This window comes from Antechinus flavipes, chromosome 4, assembly GCF_016432865.1.
Source record: "Antechinus flavipes isolate AdamAnt ecotype Samford, QLD, Australia chromosome 4, AdamAnt_v2, whole genome shotgun sequence".
Classification (NCBI taxonomy): domain Eukaryota; kingdom Metazoa; phylum Chordata; class Mammalia; order Dasyuromorphia; family Dasyuridae; genus Antechinus; species Antechinus flavipes.
The window spans coordinates 381,823,381-381,842,459 of NC_067401.1; the positions used below are offsets into that span (position 1 = coordinate 381,823,381).

Below are 19,079 nucleotides of genomic sequence, written 5' to 3' on the forward strand. Positions count from 1 at the left end.
ATTTCCTACCTTTAAGTGCTAGGAGTATAAAAATTCCAAAGTGACCTGGAAGCCTACATTGAGCTACATGGCATTTCATAGCATAACTATTCCGGGATGGGAGGAAATTTAAAATTACTAGGTATTTATAGAGCAGTGCCCACACAATTCCAGGAGGCATCCCATGGCTCTCACCATGTCCTGTGCAATGGAGCAACATCACAAAGGCCAGCAGAGGGGGTTACAATGGCCCAAATCAGTCTTTGGAGTGCAAAAGGGACTAGCACTCAGAAGGAGAAAATGGCAGTGACACAGAGTGGCTCAAGTTAGAGATGTTACATTTCCACGGGCTACTGGAAGAATTCTTGGGTCCTATAGGGCCATCTGCCTGATTCCTCCAGGCTCCCAGTTCTAGCAGGGGCCCAGTTCTTCCCATGGGACAGAGCCCCCTCTTCAATACTACTATGGGACCTTTCCTTTGTGCCTGAGGGGAGGCATCTTAGAACCGGGGAGGAGGAGCAGAGCTTGCTCAACGCCAGATGCTGCATCTGGAGGAACCTTGCCCAAGGAAACAAATCATTCCAGAACTGTGTCCAAAACGGATGACTGACACACTAGTCCCAAGAAATCCAGGGTTCTCCCGGAAGCCACGTGGGGCTGCCTACTTCCCTCTCTAGTGTCACCCCACACTGGAGGGGAATTTTCTGGCCCTCCACCCCTTTCCTATTTTGCAATCACAGCTGTAGTGCACTCCCCTGGCCAATAGATTTTTGCCTTTCAGTCATAAGCCGTCCGGTGTGGTCAATGAGTATCTCCAAGCTTGCCTTCTGAGGAGGAAGCCCATCAGTGATGGAACACAGTGTTGGTACAGAATGTGCCCATCTTTTGTACCAAACAGGACCGAGAGCCCAGAATTTTTAAGAATTCCTCTTTCAATAGTGCACACATCCTCCCAATAAAGGGGAGGAGGGAAAGTCAAATGGCATACCAGATTCTTGAGCTTCCCCATCATTTCTGCCCCAGTACTCCCAAATGAGCTGACACTCCAGGAAAGCCTTTCTACACCACCACTAATTGGAATTTTAATGAAAATAGCACATTAACCCCACCATTCTGTTTTTTTAGGCCTCTCTCCCTCCCAATAGGTCAAATGCCATAGATGACACAAAAGCATCTTGCCTCCTGCACTCTCAACCTCTCTCTCCACTCTCTTGTTCTTTCTTTTGTTTTCTCTCTCATGCTTTCTCTCTCCTCTCTCCCACATTTTCCTCTTATCCCCTCCCCTTCCTTTCTGCCTCCCCACTTATTCTGTTCCTGCTGTGAATTCACTTCTATTAGGGAGTTTCCATTTAGAAATCCTGCTGCTGCCTCAAATTTAATATTTCTAAAATCCAACTCACCTCCCTCCCTCTACTCCCAAACCTGCTACTCCCTCTAAGTTACCTATATTCTTCAAGTCACCCAGACTTGGAAGTTTGGAATCATTTTCTACCTTCTCCTTCATTTCCAAATCCTGTATTTTCCATTTTGTCTTTCTATTATCAGTGTCCCACACAAAGCTTTATGCATAGTAGGTGCTTAAAAATCCTTGTTGCTGAACATAGTAAGTCATTATAAGATTCTACAGATTTTTATTCTACAGTATCTTCTTGTTTATTCCTTCTTCTCCATTTCCATTGTCACCATCCTAATCTAGGGTCTCTTCACCTCATACTTGGCATTTTGACATAGCTTTTTCAGTGATTGGTCTCCTCGCCTCTATATTCCATATACTTCCAAACCACCTTTTCCCCCTCTACATGAGATAAGTCAACCTAAAACATCCTTTGACATATCATTTCCCTGCTTAAAATACCTTCAATTACCATCCCTAAATAGAAACACATAGCTAAAAGTCCAAACTTCTACTGGGGATCATAATATTTATGCTATATATATCACAGAGAGAAATTGTACCAAAAGACAAATGAGATTAAAATATGAATTTATTTGTAAAAATCTTATGGAGAAGAAGGATAGAAAATTGTGTGGGGAAAAAACAAACTAAATAAATTGTTGTGAAAGATGGCCATTCCAAGGGCATTTAGGATCAAAACTGGAAGGAGGACAAAAAAAGATTAAAAATCGAAAAGACCTGTCAAAGCTTCTATAATAAACTGCTTTCTCCATGTATAACATTGGAGACACCAAATGTATAACATTTGGATTCTAACATCAGAGTCTTTAGGATGTCATGTGAGGGAACAGAAATGACAAAAAGAAAACAAAGATAGGATGAGTAGTTGTGTCTGACCAAATATATAAAATACAGGAGACCCAATTTGGGTACACTTTGATTAAATAAAAGGATTGATTCTTAAGGCTTGAAAGAGGAGTTTATAACAAATGCTTAGGAAAAACCATGGATACTATTGTTCCTGAAAAAGGTGATCAAAAAATACGAATAATTACTAGCCTATATACATACTTTACCATCTCTACAAAATCTCTATGAAAATAATCTAAAAACGTTATCAAGAGCAGGCTTGATAAGAAAGGAACAGATAGACATTCTCAAATAATTTTATTCAGCAGACCACATCTGTGCAGTCACATAATTGGCTGAAAGGTACAGAGAAAAATAAGACCTCACTATGCCTATTATTTGTTGACTATATAAAAAGCTTTTGATTCAGTAAAACAAAGTGCTTCCTCATAAGCCCTCCTCAAAGCACATGTCTCATGTGCATATGTTTAAATCACAAAAGATTCCTTAAAATGCAATGAAAGAATTTTGATTGGTGATTTTCTAATTATTAATATCCCATGTGGTACACAAAATTGGGTCATGTTCACCAAGACATTTAACACAAAGAGGCTTAACAGGGATAATATCCAGTACAAAGTCCTAATGGAATACCCTCTAGATGGGGGAGACCTGAATTATCTCAAGTCCCTGAAAAGTGCAAAGCTAGTATATATGATCCATGATCATTCAAGAGAGTTTGGAGTATGCCATCTTAGTGCCTTTCTTCTGGGATTACCCTCCATCTGCCAATTGTTTGCATGACAGTCTCCTCCATTAGTATGTGAGCTCCTTGAGAATAGGGACTGTTTTTTATTTTTCTTTGTATCTTCAGTGCTTAGCTGGAACACAATAGGTGCTTAATAAATGTTAACTGACTGACTGAAAAAACAATGAATTAAAAAAATGCCTACTATTCACTTTGATAAGCAGTTAGATGACCAGCCCATAAAGCTAGTTTATTAATACATATCTTAGATAAACACTGCACATGGGCAAGAAGTGGGTCCAGCTTTGGACTACAATTCATTGTGGGGTAGTGTACAGTGGGTAGGAAGCCAAAGAAATACAAATCCAATGGGAGAAATGGTTTACAGAGGAGAGAACTAAGACTAGTACATAATAGGTGGAAGATTCAAAACAGCAAATTGAAGCTCGATATGAGGAAGAACTTCACAATTATAGCTGCCCAGTAATGGAATGTACTGCCTGCAGGGATGGTGGAGTCCCCTCACTGGAGATCTTTAAGCAAAGACTGGATAACTGCTTGAGTAAGTTGTAGAAGGGATTTAAATTCAAGGGTGGGTGGGATTAAATGGGCTTCTTTCCCCTTCTGAAATTCTCTGACTATAGAGAGCATACCCATCAGTGGGACCATATATAAAATGGAAGTCTCTACCTGACAGAACTGGTGTGAGGAGGCTTTTAAGAACCTTAAAACATAATATAAATGTATTATTACTATTATCTGAACACGCTTATGCCCAGGAGCAATTTGTTCAGTCATGGTGCTCAGAACATTCTTTATGTTTCCCCACTTTTCAAAGATCACAAATATAAAGCCATATCATTTAGCCCAAATCCAGAGAAAAGGACCGAGCCCAAATCCAGAGAAAAGAACCGAGGCCAAAGCTTTGCAGGACACCTAATTAGAGAAAAGGGCAAGGATTAAAGTCAGGCAAAAAGAAGTCTTGAGGATAGGTAAGAGGAGAACTGGCCATGAGAACCTAGAGAGAGGCAAGGGGCTTTGGGTATCCACGACTGCAGAGAGGTTAGGAAGGATGGGGATTGAGAAGAGGCAATGCGATCTGCATCCAGGAGATCACTGGTAGCAGTGGAGAGCAGTTCCAGTTGAGTGAGGAGGTCAGAAGTTAATGAGCAGAAGGTTTAGATGAGAGTCAGAGACAACAAGAAAACGCAGGCATCAAATATACGAGGTCTCAAGGAGCTCCACTGAGAAGGAGAGGCAGATCATAGAATGGTTGCTGGCCCCGGGCACTCCGGGAATGTCCCGGCTCCCCCCACCTCCTGAAATCCTGCCCACCCTCAAGGCCCAGCCCAAATCCGACTTCTTCCACCAAGTATTTTCTGACCAGTCCAGCTGGAAGTTAACTGCTCTGTCCTCTGAAATCCTAGAGTACTTCTTTTCTATTGCACAACTGATTACACCCTCCCTTGTACTGTGGTTATTTTCATGTATATACATCTCACTTCTTCACTGGATTATAAACTCCTGAGGAATCAGGGGCAGTGTGAGCTAGAGAGAACTGGGTTTGGTACTGCCTCTATAAAAAAGGCAGCTGGTGATATAATGCAGAGAAAGCTAGGCCTGAAGTCAGGAAGACTCATCTTTCTGAGTTCAAATCGAGCCTGAGACACATATGATTCTGGGCAAAGTCACTTCACCCTGTTTGCCTCAGTTTCCTCATCTGTAAATGAGCTGAAGAAGGGAATGGCAAGCCCCTCCAGTTATCTCTGCCCAAAAAAACACCAATTGGGATTATGAAGAGTTGCACATGATTGAAAAAAGACCAAACAATAAAAAACTTACTAATTCTATAGGTATGAACAAGTCACAACTGTAAGAAGGGGATAATTTCTTATAGTATAGTAATTCCTACTGCAAAGGAATATGAACATGAAAAGAGATAATGAATGTAAAGCACTTTACAAACCCTAAGGTGCTTTATAAATTTCTGCTATTTTTCATATTTGTATTTTCCTCAAGGACAAAGATGATACTTTGCACCAGGGGTGCTAATTAATGATGACAATGACAGAGGGAGTTAGAAAACAGCACAAATGAGTAGTGAGACAGAAGGGACAAGATAGGAGTATACCTTTAAAAACTCAGGGAGAAGGAAACTGACGAGCCATTCAAAGTAGGGGATCAAAATCAAGCAAGAGACCACCAAAAGGTAATTTACAGCAGAAAAAATACAGTGCAGCATCAATTAAAACCCTGCTGGGCAATATTAACACAGCTCCTACTTTAAAGAGACAATCAAAGCCTCAGAATGAAAGAGGAAGATGTTTCTGCTTCTCCAGGAACCCAATGTAAATGCAATCACATCTTCCCGGTGAGGGTTTTCTACCACCATTTAATAGGCTGTTTCTTTTTTAAAAATTAATCTGGGAAGATAGAAGCCTAGCATCCCTCTAATCAGGATGGATAGACAACTAAAGCTTGTTGTGCCATGGGCCAAAGGGCTGGGGAAGCAACCATCTATAGCTTCAACGGGGGTGAAAAATAAGATCCATCTACAACAAAGCTGGCAACATCTCATAAATAATGGATTTCAGGGAAGGACAAGAGGGCAGGAGGAGAAGATAGGGATGGTGCAATGGGCATCATGTTATGGGCTTTTTAAGGAGGAGGTCAGAAGTGAGCTCACTATGGCAGAGGACAAAAGGGAGCTTGAATCTAAGCAGAGTGGGGAGGGGAGCCCCCAGGTGACAGAGGAATAGCTTCCAGAGAAAGAAGGTTTCTAAGATAAGAGGGGAAAGGCTGTTCAGCGGCATATGCCTTCCAATGCAGCCACTTAAGAAGGAACTTTAATGAAGTCCCAGCCTAACTCAGTATGTGTGGCTGAAATCCAGCCAGGGTGAGAAACAGATTTCTCAGAGGCTGGGGCCAGATCCCTAAGGACTGACTGGCCCTGGCAGGCAGCTGCTCTATCCCAAGGGCAAACATCTCCATCTGCCCTCGAGGGGCTGCTCTTACAGTGCAGAGAACACCTTTGTAGCCTTGCTGGCTCAGCAGCAGCTCCAGCTCTGCAAGGAGGCAGGGGGCACCCACAGGAGCTTCTGGGAGAACTCGGGGGAAGACACAGACCAGACTTCTACAAGGTGGGCAGACGTGAATGTGTTACAGTCGGTTTCATCTGAAGGAATGTCACCACTGAAGAGGTTTTAGAATAACGGGGCCCCAGAGACACACTGGAAAGGGAGGGACTGGAAACTGCTGTGCCTCTGCTCTGGGACGTGATACCCCTCTTCTCCCCACTCCCCGATAGCTGATGCTTTCCTCCATACCTCAGGCCTGGACCAACTGGAAAGGAACCCAAAGATTGTCGAGTTTAGTCCCTGCCCACAAACCCCAGCTCTTCTCTATAAGTCCTCATCTATACTGATGGATTAAATTGCCAAGAACTTAGGGTGAGAAGGAATCAAGCTCCCCCTGAAAATTTCACTTGGCGTCATCTCATTCCTACCAGTTCCAGGGCATTAATAAATTAATCAACAAGTATTTATTAAGTGCCCGCTGTGTGTCCAACACCATACTGCGCTCTGGAAAACACATATAAAGTGAGATAGACTGCCCTGCTTCAAGGAGCATACATTTTTGAGAGGGATGCTGTATGTTCACAGCCAAAAAAATGCAAAAAAATTAACAAAAATGACAAGAATTTCCTAGACCCTCCCTTTCCAGAGGGTCCTCAGGAACACCATTATTCGGTCTGTGATTTTGTTAGAGTTAATATTTCCTTGTATGATACAGATTGCAACCCATCCATGTCTGTTCATTTTGTGGAACTCTTTTCCAAGTCCTCCCTGAAGTTTACTCATGGAAGAACACCCCATGTGCTGGAGGGAACAGGGGGACTTCTTCGTTTTTTCTCTAGGCTGTAAGGATAACAATGAAGCATGTGGGGCTCCCCATTAGGGATCCCCACCAAAACCAACCCCTCTTCCTTTTAGCTCACCTATCTCTCTGATGGCATCCTCAATACTACTTCTAATCCCTAATGCTTTCTGTGTAATATGTTACATCTTGCTCATTCCCTCTGTGTGCCTCTGCGCTGCTCTTTGGGTGATCTTCAATTTCAATTCTTTGGAGACAGTGGTGTTCCATGACTCAGAAGTGTACAAAAACAATAGAAGTATGTTGGAGCTCACAAGGATAGGCCTTCAGTTCAGGAGAACCTTCAGGTCATTAAAAGCTCTTTTACATTTCCCAATCCAGTTTTCTCTCCTAGTCAATTCTGGGCTACCTCATTATTCCCTGGCAGGGTCAGTCCAAGGGAATTGCCCAGGGTCATACAGATACTAAGTGTGTCTAAGACAAGACTCCAACTCGGTCTTCCTGACTCCAATCCTACATTCTACCTTCTCTGTAATTTAATTAAACTCTCTGGATCTCAGTTTTCTTATCTGTTAAGTGAGGATAATAAAATAATCTTCTTCACAAGGTTATTATCAAGATCAAATGAGTTCATGACTATGTGTGTTATGAAATTTAAAGTCATACATACATAAATGTCAACTGTTAACATCTTAATCATTATAGTCATCATCATTATCATCTCCCTATTTTCTGGCTCAACTTCTTTCACAATCTTGATATAATAGTAGAAAAACAGTTCGACAGTACATTATTCTCTACTTTTGTACCCCTTGCCTCCTTGTACCATCACAACATGGTGCAGAAACACCAGCCCTGGTAACTAATTCCCTTTCACATTAGGAGGTACCTAAACAAATAGCCCCTTCAGGGAAATTGATTTAGAACTGAAAAGAACCTATTCTCACCTTCTACTCAATTCAATTCCCTACAATATGACTTTTGACTCAACTACTTGACTAAAATTATGCTCTGAAGGTTCCCAATGATTTCCTAATAGTTAAATTTGATGGCTTCTTCTTGGTCCTTATCCCTCTCTTGTTTTTGACATTATCAATCACCTCCTTCTTCCCACATGGCCTTTTTCTGCTTGACCTCTTTGGCACTACTTTCTCCTAATTTTCTTACAACCTTCCTGATCCTTCCTTAATCTCTTTTACTAGACTATCATCCATCTTCTTCCTTTTAAGACTAAGCACTTCCTCCCTCAAGTCTCTGTCCCTGTCTCTCTTTTCTCTATATATTCTCTCTCCTGGTAACCATTCCATTGGTAGATTAGCATTCCATGGCATGGCAGATGACTTTGAAATCCAGTCCTAATTTCTTTCTTGAATTTCAGTCTCATATAACCAACTGCTTGATTTTACCAAAGTTTTAAGCTACCAAAGCTTAAAACTGCCCTAAGGTTTTTTAAACTATTAAAGCTTTAAGCTGCACTAAAACTTCTAGAACATACTTATTGGCTGATAAAAATGGAGTTGAATAGCATGCCCTATCCATTGCCTCTTTGGAGAATCCACTCTAATTGCTGAGATTTCAAGCTAGGGAGTTCATTCAAGGTAACCCCTCAGAGATGAACAAACAGGAGAGGTAACAATGGTATGTTAACTACTGGGACCACAATCTCCTTTGTTAAGCATGTAGGCAAAATAGTAAAGAGTATTCTTGTGAATGCAAGGGATAATGCTGTAAAAATTATCCTGGCATGCGTTCTATCAATAAAAAGTTATTTAAAAAAAAAAAAAGAGAGTATTCTTTCATTTTATAGAGGAATTAAGAAGTGCACATGCTTAATAAACAATTTCAATGTGTCAAGCACAGTACTAAGATCAGAGAATTCAAGTGACTGTTGCAGTTGCAGAGCCAGCATCAGATTTCATAATGAACCCAAATCTTTCTGCTTCCAACTCCAGTATACTCTCACTAATCCCAGCACTATCACTAAATAGTTATGGAATCTTAGGCGAGCAGGGTCATTCTTTGTGTCTGAGTTTCTCTAATAAAATCAGAGCATTGAACTACATGATCCTCATGGTCTCTTTCCGCTCTAAATATGACTGTTTCCCTATCGGTAAAATAATACAACTAAACTTTAAGAACTCTTAAGTGTTTTTCCAACTCTAAAATATTCTGTTTTTTAGGAGAGTCGACTACTCAAATAAAAGAAAGATCATTTAATTGAATCTATACTTCTTGAGAACCATTCCATATTTACCAAAATTTTCAACAGATAATAATTCCCAAGTTGATAGTTATGAAAAAGTTTTATATATATATATGTGTGTGTGTGTGTCTGTGTGTGTGTGTGTGTGTGTGTATCAAATCTGTTAAAATCAAAAACAATTCCAAGATAAATTATAGTGAAGAGAAACTCTCAGATTAACCTTATTAGGGTTATCATATTGGTTCATCCAACCTAATTCTTGGATTCATTATTCAGTATATTCAAGAGATAAAGGGGTCTTTGTCTCCTCTGTATTATAATTTGCAAAAAACAATGAAGCTGAAAAACATGGCAGATAAGATATACCAAGCATAAACTGCTGGATACTTCATCATCTTTATATCTCATAATTTATTCTGATTTAATTGAAATGGCAGGCTGAATATGTAACAGCCCTGTAAAAAATACCTGACCACTTTTCTAAGCTGAAATAACCATGGATTAACAAACCCAGCCTCTCCAGAAGATTCCACAATGAAAAACTGTGAAACACTTTACTTGAACTGCTGGTCCTTGGTGCTCCGGTCTTGGCCAGGAAACGCTCTGCCAGCTTCTCCAAGTTTCGGGAGTAGTCCATCTCAATTTCAGCCTTCTTTCGGAAGAAGTCCTGAAGATCCTGCAACAGCTGTACTCGTAGCTCACACTGTTGGTCTAAGCATTTCATCTGTTCCGTGAGCTGGGCACGGATCTCTGCAACAGAAACAGGTGAATAAGATTAGATTAAGAACCCCAAATAACCCAATACAACCAAAACTGGCATATCATCCATACCTCTACTAAACCCGTCCTCCTTTCAAACTTGCTTTTTCATTAATGGAGCCATCATCTTCAAGAAACCCAGACTCAAAATCTTGATGTTAACCTTGGCTTTTTTTCTTCCTTAGCACTGTGCCCCCTTCGAGCAAAAGTGTTGCCAAGACTTGAGGACTGCACCTTCATATAATTGATTTTTGTCCTCTTCTTTCCAATCATATGGCCATCACTCCCTCTGTAAGACTACTTATAATATCTCTCTGAGGATCCTGGTCTTCCACTTCCAGCCTCCTCTTTCCAAATTATTCTTTATGCCAAAACCATCTTCTAAAAGTACAAGTATGACTTTTCCAGCCTCATTTCCTAAGACTCCTTTTTGCACTAGCCATTCCCCAAACTCAAGATGTTTCCAAACACCTGCTTCCATGCAATCAAACTAGATGACCTTCCCACCTCCAGCACTGCTCCATACCCCAAATACATAGCCTCCTCATCTCTGTCTTTCAGATTCCTCATGTCTCTGAGGTTCAGCTCAGGCCCTATTTATCCTCCTTTTAGTCTTTTCTTTCCTTTGCTTCCCTGGAAGAACATAGTATCCTTGAGGACAGAAACAATATAATTTTTATCTTTTTATCCCCAACCACACCCTTGGAAAATCCTTAATAAATGTTTACTGAATTGGAAGAGTTCCCATTTTCCAGTTATCTGTCTCTCCCCCCACCTCTCCACATCCGCCTCATGGAGGTTAATAAAAGACAAATTCTCTGTCATCTCATCTTAGTTACCCAGAAATCCTTGGGTATGGAAAAACTCCAGAAACACTATTCCCTCTTTCAAGGCACCATTTAACCTTGTATATACAAAAAGATGTGCTCAATAAAGCCAAAAGGATATACTTTGTAGACATTGTCTTAATATTTTTCTCTCCACTTGCTGGAGAGAGTTAAAGGGATACACAAAATCACAAAAGACATTTAAGCCAACCCTTTCATTTTCTAAGGGAGGAAACTGGGGCCTGGGGGCAAGAGTGATTAGTTATAGCCAAAGGGCTGTTTGAGAAAGAGAAAAGAGAAGATTTGCCCAAGATGCAAACTAAGAATGAATGAAATTTAGAGGTAGGATGCATAATTAAAAATAAACAAACACATACTAGAACAACAGTCAAAGACCATGGGTTCAAATTCCACCTTTGACAACTAAAATCTGTGTTTTTCTGGGTAAGTCATGTAGTTTCCCTAAGGTTAACTTCCAAGACACTCAAAAAGGGGTTTGGATAGATTGCAGGTTTCTCAGACACTAAAAAATAGTATCGTTAGAATCAAGCATGCTCGCCCATTGCTTTATCTATGATCCAAACTCACAAGCTACTTCCAGTCTGTGAAGAAATATCGTCACAAAGTCCAAAAGGCCTATTACTTGTGCAGTGGCAAAATCCCTACTGCATCCTTCCCACCAACGCCTCCTTTCTTCCATCATGTCAGACAGACCTAGACAGACTGCCCAGGCACGGCTGGCAAGACCTCTCTGACCACCTTTAGAGAGAACAGGCAAGCCATCCCTCCTGACCCGAAGTGCTGGTGGCTCCAGATGCTACCCAATCTGCCTGCCATCCCAACCTGCTGCCTCCTCAGGGCTGCAGACCCCTCCCTGCCAGAGAAGTCAATCACATCAAAGCGTGGCAGGCAGATCTGGCACCTCCGGGAAGGCGGGCCCTGCCAAGCCAGCCTGCCTGCCTCCCAGCTCACAAGGACTGCAGGAGTGTGCCATGCGGCATCCTGTCTCCCCCCTCAGAGACTGCAGACCTTATCTTCTCCACCTTTCCCTGGCTGGCCATCCCCTTTATCTTTAGCAGGGCTCCCTTGGGGCCTATTAGAGAGGGGAGGAGTTGCCCATTCCCAAGGAAATCCACCAATCAGGGCCCATCCCCGTCCTTTCCCGACCCACTCTCCAAGTTTATTTCCAGGCACAACTCGGGAACCGTATTGCCTCTGCATTGATAAGTCATTTGAGGACAAGCACTGGGGCTGCCCAGAGGGCCGCTGCTGTCGTGGGGCCGGCGGGGAATGGGAGGCCAGTTCAGGACCAGAGCCATATGCTGACTACAAGGCGCGGGCAGAGAGCACCCTTCTGGCGCTGCTCATCTGACTCATGGGCTTCTCGCAGCTACCTAGCCATTCCCCTGGCTCTCTTCCCTTGGAGCTGCCTGGGCCGCTTGGCTCCCAAATGACCTGTCGGAGCTGAAACTGGGCCCCAGGGCGCTCCTTGGAGAGCCTTCCCTACCCGACTGCTTTCCTCGTCATTAAAAGGGCACCCTCCCTCGGTTCTAGTCTTACCCTAGGAGGAGCAGCCCAGAGAGGATGCTCTGGGCCTAGCAGGAAGTCTCCCTCAGAGTGGCTTCTCCAGGGGACTGAAGTACGAGGAAGGCAAGGGGGGGCACAGAGGCAGCAATATTTCAGCGGTTTTCCTTTGCCCGCCATGCCGGCCCCTCCCATGGTACAGCAGGATGGATGACCCTTCTCAGGCCAGCTTTGACCATTTTGCAGCTACAGTGTTGGGGAAGATAGGACTCTTGGCTCCTTCCTTCTACTTACCACTAGGCTGAGGTGGACTTGGCCAAGAGGCAGATCCTTTGTCAGGATGGGTCCATGTACACATATGGAAATGAAGGAAAAAGCTTGCTATGAAGGAAAGTTAGCCAGAGATCATGGAAGATCCCTCATGTGCCCAGAGATTCCTGAACTTGCCTAATAAAAATGTTCCAAGTTACGCCTGCTTTTCCTGTATGTTGGCAAGTAACCCATCAGCTGAAGCAGCTGTGGACTAGGCGGAAGGCTTGGCCAGCAGACCCAATTGTTCATTGCTGTCACTTAAGAGTGTCCAGTTAAAATAAGAAAGCGAGATTCTTTAGGCTGAAAAAGCTCCCTGGTCACTGAGTCAGCAGACTAGCAGGAGGATTAGTTAGCTGGGCAGTGGGCTAAAATAACGTGTAGGACTCTGAGAACTCTGGCTCACTGAGGATCAAGCTGGCAGGGGAAGGTGAGAGGCGAGGGGAAAGACAATCCCAGTTGAGCTAATTCTCATAATGCCAGGCCACCAGAAAGTTTAGTTTTAGAGGGTGCTAAGACATTGCTCCTGCCTTCCCCTCTATTAGCTTAGGAATAAGTGGCCCAGAGAGGGTGTCCATGGGTGCACTGGGAAATCTTCTGGTGCCCTCAGACCAGCTTTTTTATGAGTTTGAAATGAAAAGAAGATAGGGAGGGGAAGGGGGAAGGAAGATGGGGACAGTAACCAGTAATATTCCAGCTGTTATTTCCTTCAACCTCCTCCTCTCCCTAAACAGGGAAGATGACCAACTCAGGCCAGTTTTTAGCATCTTGAAACTGTGGCTATAGGGCTGGAGAAGGCAAGACGCCTGATTTCTCCCCACTGTACCACTAGTTCAAGGTAGGCTGGTTCAAAGTTTCTATCAGCCAAGGGACTATTCCTAGAGGAAGACTTGGCTAGTGCTTTTAGATACTATACCAGAATAGGGAACCAAAGGAAATGAGACCATGTTGTAGATTCCTTTCCTGGGGTAAACAATAATAATTAGGGAGTAACATCTCAAAAATTGCAGCATTCACCACTCGAATGATTACGCCGGTTGGGGGCTAATTATGGCTTTGTTTCAACTAGCTCACTGATTCACTCTGGAAGTCTCCTGTCTGCACTTGCTGTCTGCGCCCACTTTCTAGAGCTATTCTAAAGGGTGGGTTTAGAGGAAGTAAAACATTTTTTTAATTAAATCATGTGAAAGACAGCCCTAGGTCATTCAGCACTGGGTTAAAGGCAGGCAAAATAAGGGAACAAACTTCAAGAATTCTACCACCCTGCCAAGAAAAACTCAATAAACTAAAAGATTCAAGGATGCACTCCACCTGTCCCTGGGAGATGTCCCATCCCCATCCCTCCAAAGGTCAGTGGCAGTAAATCTCCCCTGTCTCCCTCAGAACACAAATATGTTCACTACACAAGCCAAACTCTAGACCTCTGGGTTCCACTTGGTTGTATCAAGGCAGAAAGTAGCCCAAGCTCTGTCCAAAGCAGAATGTGCTGCCTCAGGATTTTCATCACTGCTGCAAAGAAAAACAATAAGGGGGGTTGGGGCGGGAGGGTGCTGCATGGCAGACATGCCAGCTCTCTGCCTCTGCACACAATAGGCCTCTGAACGCCAGCACGCCCAGGCCTCGTGCCCAAGCAGGAGGCAGCTACTCAGGGGAGGGGAGGGATGACAGGGTGGCCAAGGGAGAGCAGAGAAGAAAAGAGGGGCTTGTCTAAGCTTAGAGGGATTCCCTCTAATTCCCCTCCTCTCCTTTCCCTTGCCTCAATTGGTACAGTAGTTCAACTCATGCAAGATTTCTCCCACTGGCGGAGGTAGAATCCAGGGAGCCATGAGATCCTTTTGGATTCTATTTGGGGAAGTCAATCAGGTCACTAGAACTTCCCATCAGTTTCTAGAAGCAGCTTTATCTCAGAGGAAGGCCCATATTCCCTTCTGAACCAAGCCCAAAGTTAAAGGATCACTGGAATCATAGATGAGTATTTCTCCCTGACTCAGAAGTCCTGTGCAACCCAGCCTGGAGCATTATACCTAAAACAACTCTTCAGAGAATAGTGCCAAGCTCTGTGATGTTTATTTCACTTATTCTTTAAGTAAGCTCAGTCATGAGAATAAGCTCCAACCTATGAGTATAACGAAACTCCAGCTTACAGACGCAGGCAGGCCCAAGGAAGGCATGGCAGGACAAAAGAGAATTCAGCGGCAGCCCTAAAACAAATTTAGTATCTTCTGCCTCTCCTTTCTATTTTTTAAAGACTTTTCCTGGAATACAGCATCCTTTTATAGAAACCACTCTGTGAAACAGAAAATGGGGCAATAGTTTTTGAAAGGAGGAGGAAGATACTTGTGGATAAGATGTGGTTAGTGTTTCATATAGATATTTAAGTCAAGAGTGAAACTAGATTTGTTCTCGTTGGTTAAGAGGGAATTACCCCAAAGTTAAGAAAAGAGAGACCAAAAATGAAGAAACTTATAGTTTCCAATTCTTTCTTTGTGGGGGGTGTCTCACTTTCCAAATGCATTTGCGTCCGCTGCCTAAGACAAACTGGGAGCCAGGCCCCAGGTTGGCTCTGACATTAAGTTCTACTGGCTGATTCCCACTTTATCATTTCAGGGGGACTTACATATCAAAACATGGCAAGCAGTGTCCATTGGGCATCTTCTGTTCTGGTGTGTGATCCCCAGATAGAGCCAGCACAGCATTCTGGAGAAGTGTAATTTTAGGTTTGGGTAAGACTGAATAACTAACCACACCCAGCTACCGCCATGCTTTATGGGGAAGAGGCAGGAGAGGAGAGAAAGGGAAATACAATTTGTTCAGGACATTAACTATTCAGCAGAAAGAAAGTCCAAAAGTCCTAAACAGGCCAAGTTAGGCCAGACATTGACCTAAAGCTAAGAGGATAAGAAGCAATGTAAAAATTCTCTCCTTTCCAAAAGGGCCAAAGGGAGAAATCTTAGGTGGGCTCTGTTCAGCACAGGGTAACCTCTTCTGTATTCTAACAGAGGCCTCTTCCTTATTTGAAATCTTCACAATTATAGGTAGACACCCAACATATACCTTTCTGAGCACACTTTGCCAAATCACAGACCCAGAAAGGGGGAAAGGAAACAAATAACTTCTATTTCTTCTTTGCTTCTTCTTTAAATGTTAGTACTATCTAAGCTCAGACAAACCATCTCTCTCTCTCTCTCTCTCTCTCTCTCTCTCTCTCTCTCTGTCTTAGCCTCTCTTTCCCCATCCCCATTCCCCAGAAGCCAGGCGCTGGGCTATGTACCGCATATATTTTGTATATAGCAAATCACCTTGTCTTTCAGTCAATGTTAATAAATGGTATAAATAAAAGATATCTCCCTTTAATATCTCTGCTAATGATAACAATAATGATAACAATTCAATAGATTTTTCTCACAAATCCAGCTCTGGCTGGTTCAATTCTTTTCAAAAACACCTGCTGTCACAGTACTATAAGTAAAATTAAATCCCCCATTACCTTTCTGGTATCTGTCAAATCAGAGCACAATTGAGGTCTTCAGAAAGCTCAATTTGCATATCTTTTACTAAGAGATCTTATCTGTACTTTAATCTTTCCTCTACAAAATAATTCTAGGGAAGGAGAAGGTCAGAATGAGCTGCCAAGTAAGTATGAACTAACTCTTTTACCCAGCAAGTTTCCCTCTCTAAGGAACTTAGGGCCTCAGGCTTGTCATCTTGTTGGACCTGGAGTTGGGCCTGGACTGGAATACCTGCTCTGTTAGTTATTTATGTGACCTTGGGGCAAGTCACTCTTGTACCTCAATTTCCTCAACTGAAAAAAAGAGGAAGACAGACTAGCTCATCTCTATTGTCCTTCTAACTCTAAATCTTATGATCTATATTATTAACAATTCTTTCCTACCAAAACAAACAAACAAACAAACAAACAAAAACAAATCAACACAAAGGGTCCTTTCTCTTTGTTTACAGGATAGTATACTGGCACTAGAAAGAACTAGCTCATCCAGTTTAAATTCCTTCATTTTAAAGAAGAATAAATGGGACCAGAGAAAGAAAATAAGTTAGCCACAGTTATAGAAGGAAGGGCTTGCTAAATTTTCCCATTAGGAACCTCTTTTCACCTGAGAAATTTTTATATGACCCTGAGCATATAGGTATGTTATTGTCCTATGTACTCGAAGAGAGCCAAACGATATCACTATGTTAGAGTAGAGCTACCGTGTGTCCAACTGTGGCTGATCAGAATGATACGACTTGGATGTCCTGCCATGGGTCAGACACAAATAGTTCCTGGGAACATTTGGAGTAGCTTCACTGATTTTGGGCCACTTCAATTCTGCTTTGCTCATAGAGCACAGCACCTTCTCTAATGAGGGCTTACCGTGCTGAGCTGTCCTGTGCCAGTGTCTCCCATGTCAACCAAAACAAACATTTACTGATAATAAATCATAAAGAAATTTATTTTAAAACAATTATTTAGCATACATAATTTTATCATTAATTATTAAAACTGAAAGCAAATCGGCATACTAATGAGATAAATGTGTTTGTTAATTTTATATAAAGATTAATCTTGGCAGAATATTTGGTACATTTTACTGCTGCCAAAATTTTCACACCCCACTTTTGGTTATACAATCCTATATGGGGTTGTAACCCAGTTTCAGAAGCTTTGATATAGGGAGTATCAGGCCAAGAATTTGAACCCAGGTCTTTAGAGAACCACTCTAATGGTGTTTCTAATCTGCAAATATTCATAGAGCACATGCCACGTTGTTCAGTTTTTTATAAGGCATGCCTTGGAGGATACTGGCAATCCCCACTCATAATGCCAGAGTAATTCAGAAAATAATCTGAGAACATGACAGTAATAGCAATGGACATTGATACTGCACGTTCAAGTCTGCAATCTGACATGATTTCATTTGATTCTCAGATCAAAACTATGATGTAGACTGGAAGTCAAAGTATGATTATTCCCATTTTAAAGATAAGGAAACTGAAGCTCAGAGAAAATAAAGGCCTTTAATCAATCATTCAACAATTAGAGTGCCAGCACTTTGTAAGGGGCCCCAAGCTAGATTCTGGAGATACAAACACAGAGAAAGAAGGCATCGTCTCCCTGGCACTTATAGCTATGTCCTGATTAGTGAGAATAATGTATTTTCCCAGAAAAATGACAGCTTCCCATAGTATAAATTCATTTGATATAAACCCACTACCAAGGAATCATCATCGTACTCAATATTTGACATAGTCAAACATTCTAATGTTGGCCAGTATAGCACTGACCATTTATTGCATCATCTGATCCTCATAACTAAAAGCTATTCATATTTCCATTTTAGATAAACTGAGGCTGAGAAAGGGCAAATGATTTGTTTAGAATCACATAACTAGTAGATGCCAGATACGGGATTACTTCCTTCTTCCTGATTCCAGGGAGTTACCTGACAGAGAGACAAGTGCATGTATAGGATGTCCCAGTAGTCTTGCTGGAATTTTAAGCTATTAAAGATCAAGAACTTATTTAAGCTATGAAAACTGAAAACTGAAAACTCTACTAAAGACTTTTAGGACACTATTCTGTCATGTGTGAATATACACAGGAAAAATATAAAGATAGAAAGGAAGAACAATGATAGTTGGAGAGGTTGCCAGAACTTTTACATAGGAACTTCTGTAGTGTTTTTTCAGCAGTATCTTGAAGGAAAAGCAGGATTCTCTGAGAGAAAGAAGGAAAGGCAGTACATTCTAAACATGAGAGATGATCATTAAAAAGGCATGGAGATCGGAGATGGCAAATAGGGTGCATAGAAAGGAAAGGACACAAATTGCAAAGAGACTTATAATGTGGACATAATCAATGAGGAAATGACTACGCATATTTATTACCAAGATTTTGGTTTCACTGAAGAGAAGAGCTAAGTGTAAGATAAAATATTTCTTAAATGAAAAAATATATATATATACTATGGAATATACGCGTGCGTATACACACACACACACACACACACACACACACACACACACACAATATCTCTCTCACAGTCCAGGAATTTAGATTAGCAGTAGGCAATGGGGACCCATTGATTGTTTTTGACAGGAGTAGAGAAAAAAAATTTTTTTAAGGAAGATTTGAATTGCAGATTTATGCAGAAAGATTTTCTGGGTCTATTAAATTAAGAAATAGGAAACATTTTTTTCAAGTTGTTTTCGGACAACAGTGCAGAGGCCACAAGTGAGCAAATGAATTCTATGAATGGAAAATCCCTGCAAGAAATAACATTAATCATTAGCAACAATGCAGTGTCTTCTTATTGGTAATCCCTTAGATAGATGAGCAATTACAAAGGTAGACATTTCTTCCTTTCCCTGCCCTTCCCTCCTTCCTTCCTCCTTCCCTTCTTCTTTCCTCTCTTCCATCGACCTTCCAGCCTCCAGTCAAATGATTGGAAACCAGTAGAATCAAGTAACTGAAATCAAAGGATAAGAATTAGGGAGATGTTAGGGTGAAGGGAACTTTCATTATCTCTATGGCCGCAGGCTCTTTGAAGTGACTCAATATCAAATCAAAGACAAATGGTTCCCAAATGAACAGGCTGTCACAGCAAATGC

General features: G+C 41.9%; 1 protein-coding gene across 1 annotated transcript in view; it reads right to left on the bottom strand.

The window, feature by feature from the left end:
• Positions 1 to 19,079, bottom strand: part of SRGAP2 (SLIT-ROBO Rho GTPase activating protein 2) — a 250,781-nt gene that overhangs the window by 143,925 nt on the left and 87,777 nt on the right. The window contains 2 exon segments of the mRNA XM_051998502.1: positions 9,610 to 9,637; positions 9,640 to 9,801. Coding sequence (XP_051854462.1) covers positions 9,610 to 9,637; positions 9,640 to 9,801 — 190 coding nt within the window.